The following is a 25439-nucleotide window of genomic DNA, read 5'->3' on the forward strand; positions in this document are numbered from 1 at the left end:
GTCGTCATCATCATCATCATCATCATCATCGTTATTGTCATTACTTGTTAAGGAGCCTGGCATTGTCTGGCTATTTTTTATTCCAATTTTCTGTTAGTCCATCTCTTCCCCCACCCCCACACCCATATAACTACTCCCCACTCTCTCTAATCCTTCCCCCCACCTCCCTCTCTGTTCGTCTCCTCATCCCTCCCCTCTCTCTCTCTCTCTCTCTCTCTCTCTCTCTCTCTCTCCTCTCCTCCTCCTCATCCCACCGCCCCTCATCACTCTACTGAAGTGAACTGCCTTTCCTTTATAATTTTCCCTGACCTATCCCTCTTTCCTCCATGAGAAGGAAATTAACAGTAAAAGATAACTTCATTGTAACTCCAGCTCAAATATCAGATTGTTTAAATGAATTCTTCATAAATGTGGCAAGGTCAGATGTTAATGTAGCAGAGTGTAAGATTAAAGTAAATCCCTTTGGAATCCACCAAGAAGCACAGTATCTTACAGATTTTAAAAAGTCACAATTAAGGATGTGGAAAACGTTATCATTAAAAAATATAAACTCTGCTTGGTGGGTTGGGATACCCACTAAAGTGATTAAAACAGTGGGTGGCATAATAGCACCTCCCCTAACTAAAATATTTAACCAATCTTTTGAACAGGGATGCTTTCCCAATGTTTTTAAGTATGCTGAAGTCAGACCTCTGTTCAAGAAAGGGCCATGAGAAGTAATAGGAAACTATCGGCCTATTTTTATTCTTCCAGTCCTGTCAAAAGTGTTAGAGAAAGTAGCTGCAAACCAGATTAAAAACTTTATTGTAAAAAATGATATTATTATAAGTAATCAATTTGGATTTCAACCAGGAAAACACTCTGGATGCAATGAACAACTTTATTGAAAAGATAGGCAACTCACTAGCTCAGAGGAGTAAAGTTGCATGTATCTTCTGTGATCTCAGAAAATCACTTGACTCCGTGAACCATGACTTGCTTCCTTCAAATTAGACAAATATGGGATTAATAACAATGCTCTAAATTGTCTAACATCATACTTACACAACACAAAACAAATGATAACTATCAACTCAGATGCAGTGGCCTATTATTCTAAATGGAGTACAGTATCTCAAGATGTCCCTCAAGGCTCCATTTTGGGGCCAATCCTGTTCCTATTCTATGTAAATGACTTACCCATAATTACAAATTCACCATCAGTTCTGTTTGCAGATGATACTTCTGTTTTAATTGAACATACTGATTCAGAGAAAATTTTGAGCTCCATCATAGACACACTGGATACCTTAGAAAACTGGTTCCAATTAAATGGGTTGAAACTGAACATTGCAAAAACCCATATAGCACATTTCAAAACCAAACATTTGAAATGTGTGGAACTTAAAATACAACATAACAATCAACATATGAAAGAAGTCAACACAGTCAAATTCCGGGGATTAAATGTAGGAAAAGAACTTATGCTGGAATACACATATTGACTTCCTCTCAAATAAACTAAGCAATTTTACATTTGCAATGCAAATACTAGCAAATTCCACTGACTTGAGTACACGAATACTGAAACTGCGAAAGAAAATTGTCTGATGCATGTGTACTGCACAGCAAACAGAGTCTTGTTGCCCATTATTTGGAAACTGCAAATCCTATCTGTTCCCTTCATATACATTTATGAAATTATAATCTTTCTACATAGCAGATATAAATTATTTGAGCAAAATCATTTTAACCATACATACAACAAAAGAAATAAAAATAATTTTATGCTACCCACACACCAGCTGAAATTGTATGCATGGACTCCACACTATACGGGGATAATAATATATCACAAGTTAATGGGCAAAAACATATTTAATATGAAGCTAGAAATTTTAAAAACAAGTCTGCAGCAGATTCTGTGGGAGAAATTCCACTATTCAATAGAAGAATTCATAGATAATGATATGACCATTTGAGCAGGGGGTAATTAAGTGTCAGATTTTATTGTATTAATTATAACAAAATTGTATTATTATTATAAAGCTATATGTATACATATCAGCTGTTCTTTGTTTATGATGAAATTTTACCACAATCTGATGTGTCTCCTGTACCTGAATCAAATTATTTAGATTATGTATGTTATTAGAAAAAATAAACCACAATTCACAATAACTGCTCTGAAAGCTAAGATAGTTTTTTGTACTTTTGTGTGATACTACAACTAAATACTGAAGGCTACAAAACTTATATATGAAATTTTATTTTAGTGTTACTTACATAACTCTTCTCTGTCCAAAGAACGTGAGCCACCACCAAAAAGGCCTTTGAAAAAGCTCTCTTTGGGTGGTTCTGGCATGTCATGAGGGAGAAATAAATCTCCTACCATTTCAGCTAAGCTTGCACTGTGAAAAAAGAAAAGAAATCATAGGTATCTGGTTGTACTAATACAGATAACATAAGAGAGAGGGCCTAGCACCTAAGAGTGTGTAATTTTTTTATAAAGCAGCAGAAATGATCTCCTGGATGGAAACAAATCTGAGTAGCATTATCATAAAATATCTGTAAAGGAAAATGTACCCACACACACACACACACACACACACACACACACACACACACACACTGATCAGTCAGACACTACGACCACCTACCTAATAGCTGGTATGTCCATCTTTGGTACGGATAACAGCAGAGACACGTCATGGCAGGGATGCGTTGAGGCCTTGGTAGGTCGCTGGAGGAAGCTGACACCATATATGTACCCACAAGCCACCTAATTCCCATAAATTTCTGGGAGAAAGGGCCATGGGCTCTAAAACCATGTTCAATCACATCCCAGATGTGTTCAATCAGATTCAGATCTCACAAGTTGGGAGGCCAACACATCAATTGGAACTCACCACTGTGTTTCTTGAACCACTGCATCACATTCCTGACCTTGTGACACGGCACATTATCTCGCTGAAAAATACCACTGTCGTCAGAAAATGTAATCGTCACGAATGGGTGCACATGGTCTGCAATCAGTGTATGATACTCCTTGGCTGTCATGCTGCCTGTCCAAGCTCCATAGGACCCATAGATGCTAATGTAAATGTTCCCCAGAGCATAAAGGAGCCACCACCAGCTCGTCTTGGTCCCACAGTACAAGTGTCGAGCAGCTATTCCCCTGGAAAACGACAGATTCATGCCCTCCCATCAGCATGATGAATAAGGTATTGGGATTCATGAGAACATGCAATGCTCTGCCACTGCATCAACATCCAGTGCCAATGATCACATGCCCATTTCATTTGTAGTTGCCAATGTCATGGTGTTAACATTGGCACACACATGGGTCATTGGCTGCGGAGGCCCATGGTTAGGAGTGTTTGGTGCACTGTGTGTTCATATACACTTGTACTCTGCCCAGCATTACCGTCTGACATTAGTTCTGCCACAGTTCACTGCTTGTCCTGTTTTTCCAGTCTGCCCAGTCTATGACATCCAAGATTTGTAATGAGTGGTGGCCACCCAATCCCACGATGTCTGGACATGGTTTCTCCTTGGTCTTATCACATGTTGGAGACACTCACCACAGCACTCCTTGAACACCCACCAAGTCATGCAGTTTCTGAAATGCTCATGCCAAGTCTCCAGGCCATCACAATCTGCCCTTGGTGAAACTCACAGATTAGATTAGATTAGATTAATACTAGTTCCATGGATCATGAATACGATATTTCGTAATGATGTGGAACGAGTCGAATTTTCCAATACATGACATAATTAGGTTAATTTAACAACATACTTAAGTTAATATAACAACTTTACTTTTTGTTTTGTTTTTTTTTCTTTATTTTTTTATTTTTATTTTTTTCTTTTTTTTATATTTTTGTTTTGTTTTTTTCTTTTTTTTTTCTTAATTTATATCTAAAAATTCCTCTATGGAGTAGAAGGAGTTGTCATTCAGAAATTCTTTTAATTTCTTCTTAAATACTTGTTGGTTATCTGTCAGACTTTTGATACTATTTGGTAAGTGACCAAAGACTTTAGTGCCAGTATAATTCACCCCTTTCTGTGCCAAAGTTAGATTTAATCTTGAATAGTGAAGATTGTCCTTTCTCCTAGTACTGTAGTTATGCACACTGCTATTACTTTTGAATTGGGTTTGGTTGTTAATAAAAAATTTCATAAGAGAGTATATATACTGAGAAGCTACTGTGAATATCCCTAGATCCTTAAATAAATGTCTGCATGATGATCTTGGGTGGACTCCAGCTATTATTCTGATTACACGCTTTTGTGCAATAAATACTTTATTCCTCAGTGATGAATTACCCCAAAATATGATGCCATATGAAAGCAATGAGTGAAAATAGGCGTAGTAAGCTAATTTACTAAGATGTTTATTGCCAAAATTTGCAATGACCCTTATTGCATAAGTAGCTGAACTCAAACGTTTCAGCAGATCATCAATGTGTTTCTTCCAATTTAATCTCTCATCAATGGACATACCTAAAAATTTTGAATATTCTACCTTAGCTATATGCTTCTGATTAAGGTCTATATTTATTAATGGCGTCATACCATTCACTGTACGGAACTGTATGTACTGTGTCTTATCAAAATTCAGTGAGAGTCCGTTTACAAGGAACCACTTAGTAATTTTCTGAAAGACAGTATTGACAAAGATCGTATGCCTTCCCAATTCTACACATGGATGTCATACTCACTGATGCAACATGGATCGGGCTAGTGTCTGACTAGCAGTCATTCCATGCCAGGTGACACAGCTATTGCCTGGACAGGTTTATATCAATAGCAGATTGGTGGTCATAAAGTTCTGGCTGATCAGTGTAAATACAAAAATGTGTACAATTACAGAACATAAATAGATATATAAATTATTTGCCTTACTATATTATATGTTTGTACATATTGTAAAATGCCTCTTAATTGCAGTAGTTAATCATTAGCATAATGGTCAACAAAATTGACATATCATTTCAGGTAAGCCTTGATAGTACAAAAACACTTCTCAGCAGAAACTTTTTAGGGTATTCCTAAAGGCATGTGTTACACTTCCATCAGCTTAGGTAACATTGACCCTTTGTGCGCAATATTGGCTCAGAAGAAAAAATGGTTCTATGCTACAAAGCTCACACATACATCAATGAATATCCACGTTTCTTGTCTTAAACAATGGGTAGCAGCACTAGCTATATTGCTTGTGCCCTGTTTCAATAGTTCAAGAATTTGTTTCTGCAGCAGCACTTGTTTTGCAACATGTCTGATAGTCGGGGCAGAATAGAGATCTTCCAGCTTACAACTGTTCATCTGTTATGGAAGAGCCGGCCGAAGTGGCCGTGCGGTTAAAGGCGCTGCAGTCTGGAACCGCGAGGCCGCTACGGTCGCAGGTTCAAATCCTGCCTCGGGCATGGATGTTTGTGATGTCCTTAGGTTAGTTAGGTTTAACTAGTTCTAAGTTCTAGGGGACTAATGACCTCAGCAGTTGAGTCCCATAGTGCTCAGAGCCATTTTAACCATTTATTATGGAAGTTGTTTTAATGTTAGTAAGGAGTTTTTGTTATTGCTTTGTTTGTTTAGACTGAGGTGTAAAACAAGAAATTTCTAATTATACATTGTGGTATGAAATTGCGAGTTTTGCACAGAATTCTTTCCCATTAAGCTGTCAAATGTTTTCTGTGCTACTAAATGAACTGCTGAAGGGTGTAAAAGTAACCATGGTCCAAAACTTTCTCTCTGGGTTCAAACAATGTGGAACTGTCCCATTAAACAGGCAAAACTTCTTGAATGCTTACCAATGAACAAAAATGACATTGACATGATTGGAGAGGCATTCTTAGAATAGCTAGGGAACAAAGAAGTGACTGTTTAGCATCATCAACTGAAGCTGAAAAGACGTATTTATTGTATTTAAACAAATACCAAAGTCTTTAAAATAAACTTATTTTCTGTTCCTAAGCTAGACAGCTTGGTGTAATTTTTTTGTTGCCATTTATAACGTGTTCTGCTTTTAAACGATTGATGTCCTAAAATGAACTAATTAGTATCTTCCTTGTTCATTTTATCTCTCTTAATTTTGGTTATTTAACTCAGCTTTTGAATTGAACAATTCATTGAACTTTAGTAATAATCTATTAAATATATTATCATTTTTGGTTAGTTTAAATGGGCTCAGTGTATTTTTTAACTTCTATGAATGTACTTTAACATATTAGACAAAGCCATCCCACATAAAGGTAACATTGCCCCAATTTTTTGAAAACATATTGCAGTAATAAACAGTTTCCAAAATAACACCATATTGATTTCGTCTCACATGAGATATAAATACTAACATGAGATATAAATACTAAAAATATATTTTACAGTTTACCAGTACCCTGTCAACCAGTTGCAACTTAACATGTCAAAGACGATGGAAAAGTGGGCCAGTGTTGCCCCAGCTGATGTTTCTGTCTTTGATCTCTTATGATTTTGAAAGTTTGTTGCATAATTTAAGTCTCTTATAGTGCACACTGTATTGGGATTTTGTTTAGTTTTTCCTACTGAGATGTAAGTGGTGGCTGGATGTGGTTCCATGTTCATGTACAGAACTGTTAGCTGGGTACTGGCTGAAGTCCTCCTTTATGTGAATCAGTGTTTGCAAAATGTATTCACGTGAACAGTCATGATTCCCATAGATTTAAACAACTCAATAGGGCAATTTTTCTAGTTACTTTTTGTCATAATTCATACAGCCCTTTTTTGTAGCTTAAAGATTGTTTATACATTCTGCTCAGTTGTTCTCCAGAATATTATCCAATAATAATATGAGAATGAACATATGCAAAATATGTTTTTCTGGTGTATAAGCTACTACAGACTGAATTTATTATTTTAAGTGCATAGCATGGTGAAGCTGTTTGCTTTCTGAGGGCAGTAATATGCTCAGTTCACTTTAGTCGTGTTTCAACATGGAACCCTAGAAATTTTGTTATTGATATACATTCTAAGAGCTCATCTTTCATTTTTAAAGACTGGTGATGGGTTTTCTGTTTATGTTGAAACTAATGCTGCTGTTTTTTTTTCACATTTAAGGTCAATTTGTTGTTTTCTATCCATCTGCGTACTATCATCTGCAAACAGTACTGTTTCACCGTGTTTGATGTTTTAAGGAAGATCAACATATGAGGTGCATCAATAAAATAATGAGACTGATGTGAAAAAAAAAAGAAAAAAATGTTGCTTACTGTTTTAGTCAAGTTTCATGTTTTCTCCTTCAAAGTAATTCCCTTCTGATTGCACACACTTCTGCCAATGATGGTAACATTTCTGGAACTTATCTTCTGTAATATCCTCCAAGACCCTCGTCACAGCATTTTTGACATTTTGTGTTGTTTGAAAATGGTATCCCTTGACTGCTGTTTTGACTCTTGGAAATAGAAAAAAGTCACATGGAGTGATACCTAGTGAATAAGGTGGCTGTGGTAGTACTGAAATTTGTTCTGAGGTTAAAAATTTCTGTACTGACAGAGCAGTATGGGATGGCACATTTCCACAAATCTTTCTCATACCAAGATCTTTAGTTATTATTAGTCAAACTGTTTCTTGATTGATGTTCAGTTCTTCTGCAATCATTTTCACGGAAAATCTCCTATCAATCATACGAGTTCACACAGCCGGGCCAAGTTGACATCCGTTCGTGAGGTTGATGGTCATCCACTGCGGTCTTCATCTTCGACATTCATTCTGCCTTCACTAAACATTTGATGCCAATGAAACACTTGAGCTCTTGACATAACCTCCTCTTCAAAAGCCTTTTGAAGCTTACCGTATGTTGTCGTCATGTTTTCACCCAATTTAATGCAAAAAGAAATGGCATACCATTGCACAATATTATGTGGTTCCATTTCCGCGACGAGAGACACAAACACGTGTTAACTTATCACAGCACAACTCACGACTGAGTTTCTTTGAGAGCTCTGTACCCATTGCATGAATGAAACCACTTACTTGCTACCCCCTATCTGCTGAGGTTTTATTTTTTAAGTTCCACCCAACATTGCATAGTATGTACAATCTGTACTTAGCCAAATTTCTGTTCTACTTCTTGAAATGGAAAACCTGCATTCCAAATTATTGTTGAGGTTAATGCAGAAAAGATCAGACTGTATTACTTTTTAAGCAAATATTTAAATACAGTGTGGTTTGCAGTGCATTTTCTGCAATCTTAAAATAACAAGCAGTAATATAAATTGGTCCTCATTGTTTTCAAATGAATCTACACCTAACTTTGTATGGTGATTCAAATGAAAACCTTACAAGTTCCATAAAATTTTGAAAAGTTGTGTGATGGAGTTGGTAGGTGCCAGTAGTGTTCCTTAAGGTTCAGAAAGTGACTGACAGGGTGCAGTGTGCAAGTGGTGCAGGAAGTTTAAAAGTGGTGTAACTTCTGTGGAGGATGCCCCAAGACCAGGGCAGGATCACCACGTAGTGACAGATAAGAACATTGAGTTAGTGGAGGAGCTTGTAAAGGAGAATAGACATAACTCTGGACAAAATAGCTACAAGTTTGAAGATTAGTATTGGTACAGCGCAGAACATTGTGGTGCCATGTCAGTTGACTGATAAATCAGAAGACCACTCTCTCTCTCTCTCTCTCTCTCTCTCTCTCTCTCTCTCTCTCTCTCTCTCTCGGTTTTAGGGTGCACAACTACAGTGGTCATTAGCGCCCAGACTAAGTTATGAATGCACTGCAAGGCACAAGGTTAAAACAGCAACTAAAAAGGACAACACTATAAAAGGCACATTAACAGGCAAGGGATTAAAAGAAAACAGTATAATCAAATGTCCTTAGACAGGTTTATCAAGTGGATAAAACAAAGAACCCGAGCAGCTGCTTCTGGGTCATCCGCTAAAATGGCATCCGGAGTACATGGCAGACCAAGATCAATGCGCAGTGTATTAAAATTCAGACAGGATGTTAAAATGTAGCGTACCGTCAGCAATTGCCCACATGGGCAAAACGGCACCGGCGCAGCCGTCAGCAGGTGGCGATGGCTGAACCAGCAGTGTCCAATTCGTAACCGGGCAAAAACAACCTCCTCCCACCGAGAATGGCGTGAAGAGGTCATCCAAGCCGTGGGGAGAGGTTTCAAGGCCCGAAGCTTGTTTTCAGTAAGTGGAGCCCAATTGGCATGCCACAACGATAAAATGCACTGACAAATGACCCTGCTAAAATCAGATGAAGGCACACAACAAGATGCTGTCTAAGGCTGGAGGACCGCAGCCTTGGCTGCGGCATCTGCAGTTTCATTCCCAGGGATACCAACAGGGCCAGGAACCCACATAAAGGTAACTGGAGAACCGTTGTCTGCCAGCTGCTGAAGAGAGCATTGGATCCGGGGCACGAAAGGATGAACCAGATACGGATCACTGAGGCTCTGGATGGCACTCAGGGAATCAGAGCAGATGACATAAGCAGAATGTCGGTGGCGGCAGATGTAAAGAACAGCCTGGTAGAGGGCAAATAGCTCAGCTGTGAAGACAGAGCAATGGCCATGGAGCTGGTATTTGAAACTGTGTGCCCCGACAATAAAAGAACACCTGACACTGTCATTGGTCTTAGAGCCATCTGTATAAATGAAGATCGTATTAATGAACTTTGAATGAAGTTCGACAAATCGGGAGCGGTATACCGAAGCTGGGGTAACATCCTTTGGGAGTGAGCTGAGGTCAAGGTGAACGCGAACCTGAGCCTGGAGCCAAGGTGGCACTTGGCTCTCGCCCACTCAAAAGGTTGGAAGGAGTGAACAATCAAGGTGCTGAAGGAGGTGACTAAAGTGAACTCCAGGGGTAGCAGGGCAGATACATTCAACCCGTATTGACGGTCAAGTCAGTCATCAATAAAGGTATGATAAGACAGGTGGTCGGGCATTGACAATTGCCGACAGGCATATTGGCAAAGCAGTATATCGCGCTCATAGGTTAGTGGGAATTCACTGGCTTCAGCATGAAGACTCTCGACGGGCCTAGTATAGAACGCTCTGATCGCAAGATGTAACCCCCGATGGTGTATAGAGTTGAGGTGGCGTAAGATGGACGGCCGTGCAGAGGAGTATACAAAGCTCCCATAATCCAGCTTTGAGCGAACGATCGACCGATATAGGCGAAGTAGGACGGTTCGATCCGCTCCCCACAACGTACGACTGAGAACACGGAGGACATTTAGAGAACGGTTACAACGGGCAGCCAAATATGACACATGTGGAGACCAGCTAAGTTTCCTGTCAAATGTAAGACCTAAAACTTTTGTTGTCTCCATGAATGGTAGAGCAATGGGACCGAGACATAAGGACAGTGGGAGAAACTCTTTGTAGCGCCAGAAGTTAATACAGACAGTCTTCTCGGCAGAAAAACGGAAGCCACTGGCGACACTCCAGGAGTAAAGACAGTCAAGACAACGCTGAAGACAGCGCTCCAGGAAACATGTACGCTGCACGCTGCAATAGATGGTAAAATTGACCATGAAAAGGTAGCCTGAGACATCAGCTGGGAGGCAATCCATTATTGGATTGATCGCTATGGCGAAGAGAGCGACACTCAAAACTGAGCCCTGTGGCACCCCATTCTCCTGGCGAAAGGCATCGAACAGGACAGAACCCACACGTACCCTGAACTGTCGGTCCATTAAAAAGGCATGAATAAAAAGAGGGAGGTGACCACGAAGGCCCCATGTATGCATAGTGCGGAGAATGCCCACCCTCCAGCAGGTGTCGTAAGCCTTCTCCAAATCAAAGAACACAGTCATGGTCGGTCGCTTCCGCAAGAAGTTATTCATAATGAAGGTCGACAAGGTAACCAGATGGTCAACAGCAGTGCGGCGCCTGCGAAATCCACATTGTACATTGGTAAGCAGGCATCGAGATTCGAGCAGCCAAACCAAACGAGAGTTGACCATTCGTTCCATCACCTTACAGACACAGCTGGTAAGGGAAATGGGTCGATAACTGGAAGGCAAGTGCTTGTCCTTCCCCGGCTTAGGAATCGGAACAACAATAGATTCGCGCCAGCATGTGGCAACATGACCCTCAATCCAGATGTGATTTTAAGTACGAAGAAGAAAACCTTTACCCACAGGAGAAAGGTTCTTCAGCATCTGAATAAGAATAGAATCAGGCCCCGGAGCGGAGGACCGTGACCGGGCAAGTGCATTTTCAAGTTCCCGCATGGTGAATGGGGCATTATAACTTTCATGATTCGAGGAGCGGAAGTTAGGCGGCCTCGCCTCGTCTGCCTGTTTTTGGGGGAGGAAGGCAGGGTGGTAATGTGTGGAGCTTGAAACCTCTGTAAAAAAGCGGCCAAAGGCATTGGAGACATCCTCAGGGGCCACAAGAACGTCATCCGCAACCGTCAAGCCAGAAACTGGTGAGTGGACCTTAGTGCCAGATAGCTGGCTCAGGCTACCCCAGACAACAGAAGAAGGAGTAAAACTGTTGAAGGTACTTGTGAAAGCAGCCCAGCTGGCTTTCTTGCTTTCTTTAATAACACGACGACACTGCGCACGTAAACCGTCTCTACATTCTGCAGTCTACCAGGGGCCGGTACGAGATGTGGAGAACAAGTAGTATGAGGGATGGAATATTCAGCAGCAGTGAGAATGACTTTCGTGTGGTGTGCGACCTGACTATTGCAGCTTGCGAAGGTTTTATCCTGAAAAGTCACCCTGGAAGAGAAGAGCCCCCAGTCTGCTTCGGAGATATTCCAACTAGTTGATCATGGAGATGGGGTATGATGCAGGAGATGGATAACACAAGGGAAGTGGTCTCTCGAATATGTATCAGAAAGTGCGTACCACTCAACCAGCGTGCAAGTTGGGAATAGGTGCGAGTTGTGTCTGAAAGAAAAGTAGGGGTGCCAGTATTGAGGCAGACAAGATTGAGGTGGTTGAAAAGGTTTGCTAACGGAGCCTCTCGCGTAGGATGCTGGAGAGCCCCAAAGGGGATGGTGGGCATTGAAGTCTCCAGTCAACAAAAATGGTGCAGGTAGCTGAGCAATAATTTGCATCATGTCTGCTCTAGTAACGGAAGATGATGATGGAGTGTAAACGGTACAAATGTAAAATGTAAAAGTGGGGAGAGTAATTTGGACGGCAACTGCCTGCAGGTCGGTGTGCAATGTGATGGGATCATAGTAGATATCATCCCGGACCAGCAACATAACCCCTCCATGAGCTGGGCTACCTGCCACAGGGGGCAGGTCAAAACGCACAGAGGCATAGTGTGCCAAGTCAATTTGATTGCACGGGCGTAGCTTCGTTTCCTGGAGAGCTATGACGATCAGAAAGTGCAAGCGTAGCAGCAACTTTAAGTCCTCTCAGTTGGAGCGAATGCCATGAATATTCCAATGAAGAAGTGCCATCTTGAGAAGAAAAAGAAAAAGGAGAAGCAAGAAGGGGTCACCTCGAAGGCCGCTGAGGGCCTGGCTTCGAGTGAGCACTGCTGCTGCTATCAATTGGCGGAGAGTCATTGTCCATTTGTTCAATAGGTTCGTCGGCCATCTTGTTAAGATGGCCGGGAGGGGGAGCTTCCTCCACCGGTGAATGGCCAGATGTTCGGCTACCATCCCTCATACTACTTGTTCTCCACATGGCGTACCGGCCCCTGGTAGACTGCAGAATGTAGAGACGCTTTACGTGCGCAGTGTCGTCGTGTTATTAAAGAAAGCAAGAAAGCCAGCTGGGCTGCTTTCACAAGTACCTTCAACAGTTTTACTCCTTCTTCTGTTGTCTGGGGTAGCCTGAGCCAGCTATCTGGCACTAAGGTCCACTCACCAGTTTCTGGCTTGACGGTTGCGGATGACGTTCTTGTGGCCCCTGAGGATGTCTCCAATGCCTTTGGCCGCTTTTTTACAGAGGTTTCAAGCTCCACACATTACCACCCTGCCTTCCTCCCCCAAAAACAGGCAGACGAGGCAAGGCCGCCTAACTTCCGCTCCTCGAATCAGGAAAGTTATAATGCCCCATTCACCATGCGGGAACTTGAAAATGCACTTGCCCGGTCACGGTCCTCCGCTCCGGGGCCTGATTCTATTCTTATTCAGATGCTGAAGAACCTTTCTCCTGTGGGTAAAGGTTTTCTTCTTCGTACTTAAAATCACATCTGGATTGAGGGTCATGTTGCCACATGCTGGCGCGAATCTATTGTTGTTCCGATTCCTAAGCCGGGGAAGGACAAGCACTTGCCTTCCAGTTATCGACCCATTTCCCTTACCAGCTGTGTCTGTAAGGTGATGGAACGAATGGTCAACTCTCGTTTGGTTTGGCTGCTCAAATCTCGATGCCTGCTTACCAATGTACAATGTGGATTTCGCAGGCGCCGCACTGCTGTTGACCATCTGGTTACCTTGTCGACCTTCATTATGAATAACTTCTTGCGGAAGCGACCGACCATGACTGTGTTCTTTGATTTGGAGAAGGCTTACGACACCTGCTGGAGGGTGGGCATTCTCCGCACTATGCATACATGGGGCCTTCGTGGTCACCTCCCTCTTTTTATTCATGCCTTTTTAATGGACCGACAGTTCAGGGTACGTGTGGGTTCTGTCCTGTCCGATGCCTTTCGCCAGGAGAATGGGGTGCCACAGGGCTCAGTTTTGAGTGTCGCTCTCTTCGCCATAGCGATCAATCCAATAATGGATTGCCTCCCAGCTGATGTCTCAGGCTACCTTTTCATGGACAATTTTACCATCTATTGCAGCACGCAGCGTACATGTTTCCTGGAGCGCTGTCTCCACCGGTGAATGACCAGATGTTCGGCTACCAGCGGTGCGGCCCCGCGAAACGGATGACGGCCTGGGGCAGCAACTGATGGATGGTGCAAGAGAAGAAATGCGTCATGGCGGAAAAGGAGAACTTTGCTTCCTATGAGCCTTCTTGGAAGGTCGTTTAGTCGAAGTACTGGTCGATGGCTGGGAGTTCGGGCTACGTAGGAAGTCTTCATGGGACGGTTCCTTCTTGAAGGCCCATGCATCTGACTTTTAGGTCTTAGTCTTGGCAGAAGCTGATGAAGGTGCTTGTGTCTTATGGGTGACAGGAGGAAGAGGAGACGTTGACTGGGTGATCTTAGCACTGGCCGAACGGACAACCATAGCGCTAAATGTCAGATTGCATGTCTGCATCGACACCTCCCTGGTAGTCCGAGGAGAGGCGAGGACAGTACTGTATTTCCCTGCTGGGAGCAGCGTGGGCTTCCTACTAGCAAATAGCATGCGAGCAGCCAAGGTGGACACTTTCTCTTTGACCCGAATTTCCTGTATACAGCGTTCATCCTTGTAGATGGGACAGTCGCGGGAGGACACTGCATGGTCACCCTGACAGTTCACACAACGAGGAGACGGAGGTGGACAGTCACCCTCATGGGCATCCCTGCCACAAGTGACACATTTAGCCGCATTAGAGCAAGACTGGCGGGTGTGATTAAAATGCTGACACTAGTAGCAGCGTGTAGGTGTCGGAACATAGGGGCGAACAGAGATAACCTCATAGCCCACTTTGACGCACGAAGGCAGCTGAACACTATCAAAGGTAAAAAAAAGTGTCCGGGTCGGTACATGGTCATTGTCGACCTTTCTCATGACCCTATAGACAGCCGTCATGCCCTGCTCAGCGAGGAAAGACTGAACCTCCTTGTCAGTCATTCCATTGATTGATCTAGTATATACCACACCACGTGACGAAATCAAAGTGCGGTGAGCCTCCACCCAGACAGGGAACGTGTACCAGAGTGTGGCCCGAAGGAGTTTTTGTGCTTGAAAGGCACTCTCAGTTTCCAACAACAAGGTACCATTACGCATCCTGGTACAAGACTTGATAGGTCTGGCTATGGCATCTACGCCCTTCTGAATGACGAAAGGGTTGACAGATGAAAAATCCTTTCTGTCCTTAGTTCTAGAAACTACTAGGAACTTCGGGGCAGGCGGTAATACTTTTGTCACTGGTGGCTGGTCATGTTTCCATTTTTGGGCAGAAGACGAGAGAAGGAGGAGAGAAATCCATTGCGGATGAGTCCCCCATGATTAGTAGCATCTCCGATGGCACGCTCCTTCCTTGTGGGGACACTCTCAGAGGCTGATCCCGCCTTAGGTGAATGTTGACACTTCAGGTCACACCTCCCGAGAAATGGACGGAGGGACCAATTGGCCTGGCCTTTACCAGGGGGTACGTGCGTGCCTTACTTGTCTACCCAGGACGGGGAATTATGCGTTACCTCGTCACCAGCTACGCGTGCGAACGGGTGGGTCGGCCTTCAGGCACGCACAGGGAGGAAAGAAGAATTGGAAGAAAAAGGGAGAGGGGGAGAGAAAGGACAGACTGTCTCAAACGCCGAGGTGGAGAACATAGGGTGGGCAAGAAGGAAAGGAGAAGGAGGCAAGGAGGAGGAGGCAAGGAGGAGGAGGCAAGGAGAAGGAGGCAAGGTAAAAAGTAAGGAAGACAGTAAGAGAGGGACAAGGACGAAGAAAGGAAACAAATGAAGGAAGGAAGAAACCAGAATAAACGAAAAACCAAAATGACCACAAATGTAAGTCATGGAACCATCCGTCTCCGGACGCAGGTGCAAACTACCCCCTTGAGGGGGAGGGACTCGTTTTAGTTGCCTCTTATGACAGGCAGGAACACCTCAGGCCTATTCTAACCCCCGGACCCGCAGGGAGTACCATTCTCTTGATGCCTGTGAAGAAATTTTGCATCATTTCCATGCTGAAGGTGATGCATTTCTAAGAAAATTGTTACAGTTGATGAGACTTAGGTCCACTATCACCAACCAGAAGCAAAAACATCAAGCAAGAAATTGTACTGCAGCTCATTGTCAAAACCAAAAAAATTCCACACTCCACTGTCTGCTCAAAAAGTCATGCTCATTCTCTTCTGGGATGCTAATGGACTAATTTTGGAGCATTATATGGATAGGGGAGTGAGAGTAACTAGTACTTTTTATTGAGACATGCTGAAAAATTAACTTCGCCCTGCAATCAGGAGTAAACGACAAGGACTTCTAACTTTAGGTTTATTGCTACAGCATGACAACACATGACTACATACAGCTTGTGAAACAGCTGAGGCTATTCAGGAAATTGAATTTGAATATCTGGTACACCCTCTGCATTCACCACACCTCAGTCCTATTGTCTCAGTGCGGCTGGTCCCGGCGGAGGCTCGAGTCCTCCCTCGGGCATGTGTGGTGGTGGTTAGCGTTTAACGTCCCGTTGACAACGAGGTCATTAGAGACGGAGCGCAAGCTCGGGTTAGGGAAGGATTGGGAAGGAAATCGGCCGTGCCCTTTCAAAGGAACCATCCCGGCATTTGCCTGAAACGATTTAGGAAAATCACGGAAAACCTAAATCAGGATGGCCGGAGACGGGATTGAACCGTCGTCCTCCCGAATGCGAGTCCAGTGTGCTAACCACTGCGCCACCTCGCTCGGTGTCGGGCATGTGTGTGTGTGTGTGTGTGTGTGTGTGTGTGTGTGTGTGTGTGTGTGTGTGTGTGTGTGTGTTTGTCCTTAGGATAATTTAGGTTAAGTAGTGTGTAAGCTTAGGGACTGATGACCTTAGCAGTTAAGTCCCATAAGATTTCACACACACATCCTATTGTCTCATCTGTTTGGTACACTCACTCAAAGAAGCATTGGGAGGCAGGCATTTCGAAAGTGGTGATGAGGTGAAAACCACAGTGTGCGACTGACTACACATGAGGCCAAAATAATTCCTTCACTGGGGTGTCTACGCACTTCCAAAGTGGTGGAATCCCTGCACTCAACGTCAGGGAGACTACATCAAAAAATGACATTAAGTTTTTCATTCATTGCCACAATTAAAAATATTATAGCACTTTTAAGGTTTTCATTTGCATTACCCTTGTATCATCACTTCATGTACTATGTGGACAAATGTTATATACTTTTCAAGCTGTTAAAATCTTGCTGAAATTTAGTAGGCTTATTAAACATACAGATTTGGAAAGACATTAACGGGAAGATGATGTTCTGTAGCTCTGTGTTACCTGAAACTTTTCTCAATTTTCTCCATGCTTGTACATGAAAAACAGAATACCTGGCAGCTATTTTTCACCTTACAAATGACAACAGAACACAAATTTGAGTATTTACTTACCAAAACTCTGATGAAACAGTAAATTTCTGTACTTCTGAAGGAGAGCACAGATAAAGACCGTGGCCACGATTACTAAAGCAGAAAGTCCTTGCTATCCTGTAAAATAAATGAAAGCAAAAATAATATTAATCTATGAAACAATTCAAATTATAGAAATGGGCGTGTACTAAAAGAAGAACTTTTAAAAAAAAATGACAAAACTTACACTAAGGATGGTACATGAAAATAGAAGCAGATATGAGACAACAAAATGAGCATAATAATACCCTTACATTGATGTGTAGAGACTTTATTGAAAGAACTAAGACTTTTTTATTTACACTGACACAAGCTGCAATTATGTATTAGTTTGTTTTTATAACAGAATAATATATGCATCACAAAAGAAACACATACAACAGATAAATGACTTCACACAATTGACAAATTTTTAAAATGAAAACAAATTTACCTACAACATGAATACTGTGAACAAAATTAGCAGAAAGTGCATGCTCTTTGAAGTGGTGAGGGAGAAAAATTGTAATTACTGTAGCATAGTGCATACAGTTTTAATAAGTACGAATGTCAAATATCAGTGAGCATTAACAGCGAAGTCATTAATAACAGTGGTTTCATTAAGAAACATGTTTAGCTTTATATTAAAACTCTCAAAATATCCTTGAAACAGATGGAACCTACAGAAGTGGTCTAGTAACTACAATGAGATAACTGAATTATGACACAGCTTTGGGCAGACTGGTTAGGCTACCATGTAATCCCAACACCCCTCACCTCCAATTTATATTGACATTCACATAAATAGGTAACCATCTTAAAATAAAATAGTAATGCAGTTTTCTATGCAACAACGTACACATCGCTCAACAAACAGATATTAAGCAAACAACCTCACAAATCAGCAAGCATTATTAAAAAAAAAAAAGAAAAGAACAAATCATACTGAGCAATTTATTTGCAAATGGGCCACATAGAAGGATATCAGTACCACCATAAACCATACTGATTGATAGGGAATGAACAATACTGAATGCAAGTAAAGGAGCACTGGGCAGGAGAACAATATCTTCAAGAGGTTTCTGCAACAATACAGAGGTAACACGCAAAAACACAATGCAGCTATGAACTTTACCTTTCTTGTCCTTGTCCACAATTTTTCAGCACCTGTGTAACTAAACTGTATTATCATCTTGCCAATGTTCCACCCCTCACCTAATTACCATCTAATACACTAAATACTCCTAGCAAACATTCCCTCTTCTCCCAATTTTCTTTTTTTTTCCACTAAGAGAAGAAAAGTCCTTGTACTGACGCAGCATCCTAAGTGTTTGCATCAAGTGAATCTTTAACAATGTTGCATAACTATAATCATCTTCTTCTGTATTTCTGTATCATATATAACAGTGAGTGGAAAAAACTCGCTGACATGCAAGGACCGTTTTATTGTATGAATGCATACTAAGGGCAGAGAGAGAGAGAGAGAGAGAGAGAGAGCACAAGCAAGAAATCACACGACTGAAGCTTGAGATTCTGGTTTGATTCTGTACATTCTAATGTGCACTTAACATTTCTGCATGCACTTTATATGACTGTAACATGCAATTACACTTTTTTTCAGCATCTGCTGCGGCCTTGATCAAATTATTATACCATAGAACAATTGTAACATCTATCATGCTTAATAATTATATAGAGGGTCACATGCATTTACACTGCTGTAGCTTTCAATTTTTATCCAGTTAAGATCTATCTTCATCTCATTTTCACAGATTTATCATGCAGTTTTGGTTTTAAATATGTTTATTGAATTGGTCATTTTATTGGCCCATGCAAATATGCAACTGCGGTATTACTGTTTTCTACTTAGTTGCAAATACTAACAATAATAAGTTCTGCAATTTGTTTAAACTGAGACAAAACACATCACAAACAGTGCAAAAAAGAATTGAGACAAAGATCAGCACAAATACATAACCAACACAAGAAAACTAGTACCCATTTAATCAACAGAAAAATGATTATTCATGAACTGATGTTCCTTTCAAATTACTAAGGCATAAGATAGATGGTCTGATTAATTTGTGTGTTTACGTAATTCTTTGTCTTCAATACTTGTTAGTTTGTAAATGAAAGGGGCAAAGTACATGAAAGGAATCCAAGGTCCAGTCACACTGCTAGCAACTGATGGTAGATTGGAGTCAACAACTACAATTATGTGCAGATATTCTAGTGAAGCTGAAATCCCTTTTAAGTGGAGAGCAGATATCATATGTTGTAGTAAAGTGACCACTAGCAAAACTGTTCTTAAATTAATAAGATTACACTTCAAAACAACTTGGGTCACACACATGTGACTATCCCACACAGAACATAAAACTAAACTTTTCCATTTTCATCAATTGGCATCTTAGTTTAGTCACTTCCTGAGACAAAATGTACATTGCTAATTTATCATTGCTGTTCCAGCAGAGATATCTGTATAATACACATTTTGTTGAAGGGACTGGGGTACAGAAAAGGAGAGAAAAAGAAGAGGATATGACTAAAATGAGGAAAACACTAACAGCACCTTTCCTTGAAATTTTAATATGACAGTATTATTTCTTGAGCTGAACTGGAGTGGCTCATGTACAGTGGACAAGAATATTTCTTATGTTCTCCAACACTACTATTCTTACATTAATGAAATACACTGGACGAAAAAAAAAAACCGTGTCCAGTAGTGGGAGTGAATCACAGGTAACACCCATCCACAGGTTCTCTGAGAAGTCCCCTATACCCCTTTTGACTTCGCACAATTAAAGAAAATAAATAACTGTTTCATTGTTATATCTGTTCTGAAGTTGGCAAAAAACATTATTGGCAGTACTGTATTGTTTTGTTACAGTTCTGTATTGTTTCAGTTGCAAAGCCATGGCTGATGTGAGTGCACACACTTACACTGATGATGATTGATTAGCGGCTAGTATATGGTTACATAGACATCCGTAGACGGGGAGAATAGTGACAGACATAGTGAGTTTTTTTTTTTAGAGATTGCTTTGACCAGGTCCCACATTGTAAAGCAACCCTGCTTGATTGGAAGTCATGTGCTTTTGTTTCAGGTAGTGTCAAAGACAGGCCACATACTGGACATAAGAAAACCCAAGAGGAAACATTTACCACCATCACTCAGTCAATTGAGAGATCTCCAGTGAAACCCATTCACAAAAGTGCAGCCGAGCTTCATGTACAACTGTCAACAATTCGTGCCCACATTGTAAAAGGTTTGAGAAAGATATGATTTATACTGTTGTTTGTGAATGAATTATCCAGCAATAACATGGAGCAAGTGCAGCCTTCCACAATTTGTTGGCACAATTCCAAAATGCCCTGTCTCACTCAAGAATGTTATTTTCTGATGCATGTGCAATATAGCACAGTTCACACAGGAGAAATGTGGTCTTCTGGTCTAAGCAAAACCCCCATTATGTGCAAGAGTTGGAAAAGAACACACCTAATTTTATGATACAGGCTGGGATTTCATCACAATACTTGTCCAGACCACATTTCTCCGAAGGGTACATGAATGAAAATTCTGAATTGGACATATTGCAAACATGGTTAATACCTCAGGCCAAAGAAAAAGCAATCATGCATCATGTGTGAATACAGCTAACAGAGCTCCAGTACTCCTTGCTATACAGATTTGCAAGTTTTTTTATAAAGAATACTGATGCCACAGTTACAGGCACACACTACAAGAAGAGTAACAAGAGTGATCCACAGAACCACCGTCCAAGATCTTTGATATCCATCTGTTGTATAATCTTGGAGCATATTCCGAGCTCTAACATAATGAAGTATCTCTACTACAATGACCTCCTCCATGACAACCAGAATGGATCCTGAGACCATCAGCCATGCAAAGTCCAACTCCTGTTCCTTTCACATGACATTCTCAAAACAATACATTAAGGCAGTCACACAGATGAAGTATTTCTTGACTTTCAACAAGCATTTGACTCAGTATCACGCCAACAATTGTTAATGAAACTATTGTCATAGGAGTATCAAACAAAACTTGTGGCTAGATTGAGGATTTCTTTGTAGGGAGGCCGATGCACATTATCTTGGGTAGAGAATTACTGACAGATGTAGAAGTAACATCAAACATATCCCAAGGAAGTGTGTTACTAGCCTTGCTACCCATGTTTCATATTTAAGACTTGGCAGACAATATTAATAATAACCTTGCAATTTTTTGAGATACTTCAGTTATCTATAATGAAGTACTGTCTGAAAAATGCAGCACAAATGTTCAGCCAGGTCTTGGTACATTTTCAAAGTAGTATGAATATTGGAAAATTGCTTTAAATGTTCAGAAATGTAAAATTGAGTACTTCACAAAATGAAAAAATATAGTAACCTGGGATTACAGTATCGCAGCAGGGTATAACGATTTTTAGGACTGTGATGTGAATTCATCACATAGGCTCAGTCATAGGTACAACAGATGGCAAACTTCAGTTCATTGGTAGAATACTGGGAAAATGCCATCAGTCTACAAAAGAGATTGCTTACAAAACACTCAAGCAAATTATCCTAGAATATTGGCAAAGTATGTGTGTGGGATCTCTACCAAACAGGACTAGTACACACATGATATTGAATGAGTTCAAAGTAGGGAAGAACAAGTGGTCTAAGCTACATTTGGCCCATGGGAGAGTGTCACAATGCCAAAAAACCCAACTAGCAGATACTTGGGGAAAGATGCCAACTATCTCACAATAACCTACTTCAGAAGATTCAGGAATCAGTATTAAATGAGGAACTAAGGACATATCACTCCCACAGGGACTCAAAGACAAGGTTAGACTAATTACAGCATACATAAATGCATCTGAGTAATAATTTTTCCCACTCTTCACATGTGAAAGAAACAGGAAGAAATACTACAACAGGGTACAATGGGAAGTGCACTCTGCCATGCACTTCACAGTTGTTTGCATAGTATAGATGTAACTGTAAATGATGTGGAATAAAAATATTAAGTTCACTTGTGTTATATTTCACTGTAGTTCACATTTCATTACTAAAAATGGATTTGGAAGATATCAGGCTGAAACAAAAGTTATGTCGGATTAATGAGTGTTGACTTGTCTGCTTCAGTTGCTAGTTTGTATTACAACTGCTGATAACAGTTCAGCTACTGAGAAGAGAAAAATAGAAAGAAAAATGTCTCATTGATGCCATTGTCATTTGGGACAGAACACAAGCTTCATTGGCAGATTGTTAGTGATGGAAATTGGCTTTTTTTGCAACCTCGGCATTTGCCTTAAGTAGTTTTGGAATATCACAGAAAATCTAAGTCAGGAAACGGATTTTTTTTATCCCATGTAGCATTTCACACTGTATTCAAATTAGAAAAGTAGGGCATGTACTTTCATTTATTTTTCAAATAATGATCTTTCGTTTAGGAAGCTGGGAAGGAAAAAGAGAATGAATAAAGATTTATATATAGAGAAATAGAGAGGCAATATACCTGTTGAACAACTTTAATATAGGGTTTATTAATCATGGAATATAGAAATACAAAACATTATCAAATGAGTCAAAAGTTGTCTCTGAAAACTGACAGCCAACTTTACATGCACATACTCAGGCTCAGGCATAATCACATTCACATGCACATGCAAAAAACATTGCGGTATACAATATTCACAAGAGACTTTCATCACATGGCTCATTCAGACAAATGCTTGTCTTTTAGAATGCAGAAGGTTTTGTGCCCTTTGAGCAAAACAAAAAAATTTGCAAGACACATGCAACTGATGCATTTTCAATGCCAAATTTCACAAGGTGCAACTGTTTCCTGAAATAAAAAAATACATTTCCAAGCATCACTTAGCTGAAACACCACATTCAGTTCACACTTTTACTCTAACAGCAGACTTAATTTTAGGAATCTGGCATTTTCATCTCAAAGCTCAAGATTAAGATATATATCTGGATCTTCCTAAAAACATAATCACCATTAATGCATATCACCTGCAACAGGTTTATTAAAACTGACATAAAATTTAGAGGAAAACAAGTTCTCAGTACAAAAACCTCAAAAAATGTAGTACCACTACTTTTTTAGGCAAGTTTTTACACTGTCACCATGTAAATTGTAACACTAACCAAATAACAAATTTTCATATGAATGAAACATGTACTGTTAAAACAGCAGAGACACATATTAATTCACATTTCACCATGGAAGCATACAGTACAGTCAGATACCTTTAATGACTGTAAACTACTGAGAAACTTTTTACTCCTCTAGAAGAGAAGAGGAAGCTAAGTTTTTACAGGATTACCCTTAGTTAAATTATCAAAAAGAATGCTTGTAATTGTCTTACTTTTACAGACAAAACTTAGTGATGAAAAGTGAAATATTCCATATTACGTCACTGCAGAAGCAAGTGAGCACCAAAATCATTATTCACCAGTGGCCATTAGCAACTATGGTGATATGTGTAAGTATTACTTTGTAACAGCGATCATTTTTTTTGCACAGTTAAGATATACATAGCAGACAGTCCAAGAATAGACAGGAAGTGTATGGATTCACTTCTGCTGATACAGACAGGCAGTCTTGCCAAGTACTTTTGAACACATTTCTCAATAACTGTCTTGAGCAGATAGTTTGACAGCCCATACCCAATGGAAAAATTTTAGACCTTGTTGCTACAAACAGACCTAACATTATTGCCAGTGTTGGTATAGAGACAGGAATTAATGACCATGATGTCATCATACAAATGATGATTACTGAAGTCTGTAAATCCATTGAGAAGGCTGAGAGACTAGTTTTGCTCAGATAAGCAGTTCTTAGCATCCCACTTAATGAATGGACATCATTCATTTCCAATATAATGGACATAGAGGTATTACGTGCCAAGTTCAAATGGATTGTAAATTGTGCTCTGGAGAAGTACACGCTGAGTGATCGGAGTAAGGACAGAAAAGACCCAGTGCAGTTTAATAACAAAATTCAGGAAATGTTGAAGAAGCGGAGAATGTTGCACTCTTGTTTTAAAAAAGAATGTACAAATAATGACAGGCAAAAGGTAGTAGAAATTTGTGCCTCTGTAAACAGATTGATGCACAAAGCATACAACTACGACCATAATACCTTAGCAAAAAGATTCTGCTGATAACCCAGCAAAATTTTGGTCCAACATAAAATTACTAAGTAGGTCAAAGGTTTCTATCCACTCATGTGATGACCAGTCATGTGGCAATAAAAGACGGCAAAAGAAAAGCTGAAGTTTTAAATTTCACATTTAAGAAATCATTCATACACAATGATCATATGAACACAGTGCCGTCTGACTGCTGCACATGTTTCCATACAGAAGACATAATACCTAACAGGCATCCCTGGTGTAGAGGAACAACTGAAAGAGTTGAAAACAAATAAGCCACAGATCAGGATAGAATGCCAATTCAGTTTTCCAGAGAGTACTCTGCAACATCTGGCCTCTTACTTAGCTGGCATTTATCATGAATCTCTTGCCCATTGCTAAGTCCCAGGTAACTAGAAAAAAAAATACAGTTGACTACTGTATATAACAAAGATAGAAGAACACGCCTGCAAAATTATAAATTAATATCCTTAACATCAGTTTGCTGCAGAAATCTTGAACATGTTCTCAGTTTGAATATAATAAATTTACTTAAGAAAGAAAGCTTCTGGCCACAAATCAGCACAGATTAGAAAGCATTGGTCATTCAAAACTAAGCTGACACTTTTCTCACATAATATCTTACAAGTCCTGGATGTAGGGCAACAGGCAGATTCCAAATTCCCAGATTTCTGGAATTCATTTGACATTGGCACCCCACTGCAGGCTATTGACAAAGGTCTGAACATATGGGATAGGTTCCCAGATTGTCATGGCTCAAAGACTTCTTGTGTAATAGAATTCAGTACGTTGCTCTCGACTGTGACTGTTTATTAGTGCCATAGGGAAGCTTGATAGGACCACTCTTATTTTCTATGCACATAAGTGATCTGATGGACAGGCTAAGCAGTAATCTGCTGTGATTTGCTTATGATGATGCGGTGTATGGGAAGGTGTTGAAGTTGAGTGACTGTAGGAGGATACAGACAAAACTTTTAGTTGGTGTGATGAATGGCAGCTTGCTCTAAACATAGAAAAATGTAAGTTAATGCATATGAGTAAGAAAAACAATCCCACAATATTCTAACACAGCATTAGTAGAGTACTGCTTGACACAATTGTGTCAATTAAATATCCAGG

At 40.5% G+C, this 25439-nt stretch overlaps 1 protein-coding gene across 3 annotated transcripts in view; it reads right to left on the bottom strand.

Annotated features, from left to right (window-relative positions):
* The window catches only part of LOC124721331 (syntaxin-binding protein 5), a 1049372-nt gene that overhangs the window by 19327 nt on the left and 1004606 nt on the right, over nucleotides 1-25439 (bottom strand). For all 3 annotated transcript variants that reach the window (XM_047246245.1, XM_047246244.1, XM_047246243.1), the window contains 2 exons: nucleotides 17146-17241; nucleotides 2266-2390 (listed from right to left, as the gene is read on the bottom strand). In XM_047246245.1, coding sequence (XP_047102201.1) covers nucleotides 2266-2390; nucleotides 17146-17241 — 221 coding nt within the window. The remainder of the gene's footprint in view (nucleotides 1-2265; nucleotides 2391-17145; nucleotides 17242-25439) is intronic.

Source organism: Schistocerca piceifrons, chromosome X (genome assembly GCF_021461385.2).
Source record: "Schistocerca piceifrons isolate TAMUIC-IGC-003096 chromosome X, iqSchPice1.1, whole genome shotgun sequence".
NCBI classification, from domain to species: Eukaryota; Metazoa; Arthropoda; class Insecta; order Orthoptera; family Acrididae; genus Schistocerca; species Schistocerca piceifrons.